This window comes from Nestor notabilis, unplaced genomic scaffold (assembly GCF_000696875.1).
Source record: "Nestor notabilis isolate BGI_N333 unplaced genomic scaffold, ASM69687v1 scaffold17340, whole genome shotgun sequence".
Lineage (NCBI taxonomy): Eukaryota > Metazoa > Chordata > Aves > Psittaciformes > Psittacidae > Nestor > Nestor notabilis.
Window position 1 is genome coordinate 739 of NW_009910898.1, and position 4,762 is coordinate 5,500.

The 4,762-nt window shown below is 51.2% G+C and overlaps 1 protein-coding gene across 1 annotated transcript in view; it reads left to right on the forward strand.

Moving 5' to 3' along the window:
- The window catches only part of GPN2 (GPN-loop GTPase 2), a 4,204-nt gene extending 172 nt beyond the window's left edge, over positions 1 to 4,032 (forward strand). The window contains 5 exon segments of the mRNA XM_010012224.1: positions 1 to 259; positions 2,100 to 2,256; positions 2,419 to 2,579; positions 3,180 to 3,310; positions 3,803 to 4,032. The exon segment at positions 1 to 259 is cut by the window's left edge and continues 34 nt beyond it. Coding sequence (XP_010010526.1) covers positions 1 to 259; positions 2,100 to 2,256; positions 2,419 to 2,579; positions 3,180 to 3,310; positions 3,803 to 3,875 — 781 coding nt within the window. The 3' untranslated portion in view covers positions 3,876 to 4,032.
- The last annotated feature ends 730 nt before the right edge of the window (positions 4,033 to 4,762 follow it).

A 4,762-nucleotide genomic window follows, 5' to 3' on the forward strand; every position in this document is an offset into this window, starting at 1 on the left:
GATGCCCTACCAGTGCTCCGTGGACATCGCCGAGCTCATCACCCTGCCCGACGTGATGGACAGCCTGAAACTGGGGCCCAACGGGGGGTTGATCTACTGCATGGAGTACCTGGAGGCCAACTTCGACTGGCTGCAGGAGAAGCTGGCTGCGTTCAGGGGTCACTACTACTTGTTTGACTGCCCGGGGCAGGTGGAGCTCTACACCCACCATGATGCCCTGAAGAACATCTTTGCACAGTTGGTGAAGTGGAATTTCAGGGTAAGTTTGGGGCTCCACAGGGCTCCATGTGCTTGTGCAAGGGGCTCAGAAGCTGTACACTTCATAGTCAGAGCTTTTGTTTGTGGGACTAACAACTGTTTTCTTTACTGACGTGTTTGGCAGTTCAAGTGAAATAGCTGTATCGGGGCAGGAGGAGGATTTCACCCCATTTTATGCTCAGATGGATTGCAAAAGAGTAGCTTGTTCAGGGCATTTAATCATGGAATCCCAGACTGGTTTGGGTTGGAAAAGACTTTAAAGCTCATCCAGTTCCAACCCCCTGCCACGGGCAGGGACACCTTCCACTAGAGCAGGTTGCTCCAAGCCCCTGTGTCCAACCTGGCCTTGAACACTGCCAGGGATGGGGCAGCCACAGCTCCTCTGGGCACCCTGTGCCAGCGCCTCAGCACCCTCACAGGGAAGAGCTTCTGCCCAAGAGCTCATCTCAATCTCCCCTCTGGCAGGTTAAAGCCATTCCCCTTGTCCTGTCCCTACAGACCCTTGTCAGAAGTCCCTCTGTATGTTTCTTGTAGGCCCCCTTTAGGTACTGGAAGACCGTTACAAGGTCTCCCTGGAGCTTTCTCTTCTCCAGGCAAGAATGCAGTGGGATTATCATGAACAGGAGCATGGATTCCTTCCTCACAGGCTCATACGGTGCTCCAGGCTCCTCTCCACACACCTTGTGTGTTATATCAGAGTGGGTGCTGTATTTCAGGGGCCAGTGTGTGCACTGGGAGAGCAGGGATCCTTCAGCCTGCACTGTGAACAATGCAGGTGTCCTGTGCAGGAGCCCAGCCTGGCTCTCCTGCAGCCAAGCCCCAGTGCTCTGCACATTGTAGTACGTGCTCTCTGCTTTCTTGCACAATGGAAGATGCAGATGAGGAAGCACAGGTGAGAAGAGTCCCACAACCAACAGTACTTGCTTACGTTGCATTTGCTTTGCATTTGGGCCAAACCATGAATGTGCAAACTGCGTGTGGTGTGAGCAAGAAGGGCGAGTTCATCTGCTTGAGAGTGTCACTGGGAATCTGCACATTAGAGATGCTTTTTATTCAAATAAATGTGCATACAATTGGAGTTGCTAAAAAAAGAGAGTTACACGGCTGTGGTGATGCTGGCCCGGGTGCCTCTGAGCTCGAAACTGGCTCTTTTTTGCTGCAGAAGCATAGCTGTGACTCAACCACACTCAACTACAGAGCCCTGGCTTTGAGTAGCATTGTGTAACAGGCAGTAACTTAACAGAGATCTCAGACCACATTGTTACAGCTACACAAAACGCCAGGAATCAACCTGCTCATTAATGTAATTATTAATTATTATTGCAAACCACATGACAATTGGTTCTCCCAGCAGAACATGGTGTGCTGCAGTCACTGCTTCTGAGCATTCCTGGGGGGAAGGTGGAAATCTGGAAGCAGTCGTGTTGTTCAGGAGAGTTAACCCCAGCTCCCAATCCCCAAAACCCTGCTGAGTCCAGGCAGGCACAGAAACTTCAGGTGCAAAGGAAGAAGCCCTGACAAAAGGGCAGCAGTTGCAGCTTTAAGTGTTTTTCAGTGGTGCTGCTGCAGCTCAGCACCCATCTAACCCTCCCTACAGCCCTTTCTGTGCAGCAGCACCCTGGGTTCTGAATCCCCGAGGTGGGATGGGAGTGTGGTGAGATAGACTTCTATATACGTGTGCACTTGTATGTGAGGATGTTTTCTCTTCAGGAGCTAGGAGGCAGGTGGTAACTTTCCCTGTATGGGTCTATGTGGTTATAGTTAGGTCTGAAGAGATTGTCCTACAGCCACTCCACCACGGGTCTGACCTGGTGCTGTCCCTTTGTGCCTTTGCTGTCCAGCTGGCTGCAGTGCACTTGGTGGATTCTCACTACTGCACAGACCCTGGCAAGTTCATCTCTGTTCTCTGCACCTCACTCTCCACCATGCTGCACGTGGAACTGCCCCATGTCAACGTCCTCTCCAAGATGGACCTCATTGAGCAATATGGCAAACTGGGTAAGAGCCTGGGAGCGAGACACACGTGGAACTGGGTTGTGATGGGTACAAATGAGGTGTTCAGGGATGTGTTGCTGGGAGATGGATGGGGAACTGGTGTAAATCTTACTGGGTTCTTCAATTTACAAGTTGCCTTCAAAGCTTCTTGGTGTTTCCCTGCAGCTTTCAACCTGGATTATTACACAGAGGTCCTGGACCTCTCTTACCTGGTTGACCATTTAGCTTCTGACCCCTTCTTCAGAAACTACCGCCGCCTCAATGAGAAGCTGGTGGAGGTGATTGAGGACTACAGCCTGGTGTCCTTCGTTCCACTCAACGTCCAGGTGAGGGGGCAGGAGTGGGGCAGAGAGAGCAGGCAGCATTGGGTATTTGGGCAGCAGTTTGGTAGCAGCCAGGTTATGTCTGCTTAGAGCCATGAGAGCTGAAAACCTCAGCTCTGAAGAGACTCGGGGGATGGAGGAGGAGACTGAAACACTTGTGGCAGCCAAGGGAAAAGAAAAGGCTGATGAGCTTGGGGCTGTGTGGGCCTTGTGTGTGTCCTGGGGTGGGTGAATTAAGACTCCCTCTTCGTTGAGCTCCTCTGTGCCTGCAGTTCAAATCTGGGCAAAGTATTAGCTGCAATGTTAAATTAGGGAGCCTAAAATAATGAGAAGACTGGGAGGAATACATTTGGGAGGAAGGGCTGAAAATGTTCATCTCATAGTCTGTAGCAGTGTCAACAAGGGCAAATGGGCTGAGAGAAGAGGTGATGAAAGGGAGGGAGAGGGCGGAGGGTGTCAGCCCATCATGTATTCGGGCTCCACAGTGGGTGCCCCTGTTTGTCCTGTGTCCCTTTGTTTGCGCCCCTGGGCAAAGCCCAGTGTGTGAGCTCTGGCCTCAGGGGAAGGACCAGATTCCCTGTGTGTCATCTCCCTCCCTTCCAGGATAAGCAGAGCATGCGGCAGGTAATGCAGGCAGTGGACAAAGCCAATGGCTATTCCTTCGGAGACCAGGAGCACAGGAGCCTTGAAGCTCTGATGTCTGCAGCAGTGGGAGCTGATTTCCACTTCACTTCGTATCCTTCACCACTGACCCCCTGTTGTGTTGAGTTTTACTTTCTCCTTCCCTGGGGAAGAGAGGCTGGAGGTGGGGCTGGCATTTTGCAGGCCCTGGTGGTTCCCAGCATGTTTGGCGACACATATGCAGCAGGTTGGCAGGGCTCAGCCCTGACCTTACAGATCCACGCCAAAGCCACCACATTTGTTGGTAATTGATACTGTGAATGTGGGAGGAATCTTTTGACAACTTTCCTGTGTCTCACACTCACTTGGGCTGGTTCATTCCATCTCATCCAAACCATACAATTGATTCTCCTGTACTTGTCAGGTCTGGGATCAGCCAGAGCCAGAAATAACTCAGGTGCTGCGTGTTGCTGCCAGTACTGCCGTCTTCCTGCCAGCCTTGAGGCTAATGCGGGGCTGGTTCCTTACTGGGAACATTAAGAGCTCCTTGCAAAAGGGAGTATTTGAACCCAGCCCCTTGTTTTCCTTAATTACTGCCTTATCAGCACACTTGCAGTGCAGGAGAGGTATGTGCAATCTCAGGACAAAGCTGTGGAAGAAGAAATGATGGATCTGTAACACACCCACCCCTTCCAGGGCTGCTCCCTGTTTTGACACCTCTCCTTTTCCTACCAGGAGCTTAAGGGATCTCCGGGCTGTGTGACTCAGATGAAGTGAAAGCTTTTCCAGGCAGAGGTCTGGCTGCTGGACTCCCTCTGTGTAAGGGTTTGACCTCTTGTGCTTCAGCCCCACTGCACACAGCAGTGTTTTTGCAGGAGGGTGATAGCCAAGTGTATGGAAAGCCAAGTCTTTCCTTAGGAACCAGACAGATTTAGCCAGGCAAAGGCATGGATAGCAAGAGAAGAGAAGCAAGATAAGGAGACTGACCTCTGTTATGTCTTCTCCTAACTGTCGTGACCAAGGTAGATCCAGAGAAAGAAAAATCAGTTTGAGGTGTCTCTTCTGCAGTGAGACTTGAGACTGAAGTTTGGGGTTTGGTGCACAGGAGGAACATGTACAGGCCTCGTGCTCAGAGTAACCAGGCTGAGAAGCCTCCAACCTGTCCCAAGGAAGACAGAGAGATGGTTGTTTTTCTTTTTTTTAAAGTAATGATGGACTCTTTCTTAATAAAACTCTCCTTCATCTCGCTTTCATCTTGGGAGTTTGCTGAACCTGAGTAAATAAAACCAAGAGTGCTCCAAAGCCCGAGGCTAAAAAGCCTCTGGTGGGAATGTCCCAGCAGCTGGTGCGTTGCATTCTTTGCAGCACACTCCATGTTTGCCATGATGTGTTCCTCTCCCTGTTCTTGAGTAGATCATCAAGTGTTTGCTGGAGGGAGTGAGGAAGAGTGAGTGTGGGATGTGAAAGCAGGTCACTCGTGTGCTCAGCCGGGGCGCTGATGGCGACACACAAACTGCAAGCTCGGCTCTTGGAGGCTTTCGATTAAGACAGACCCTGTGTGATTC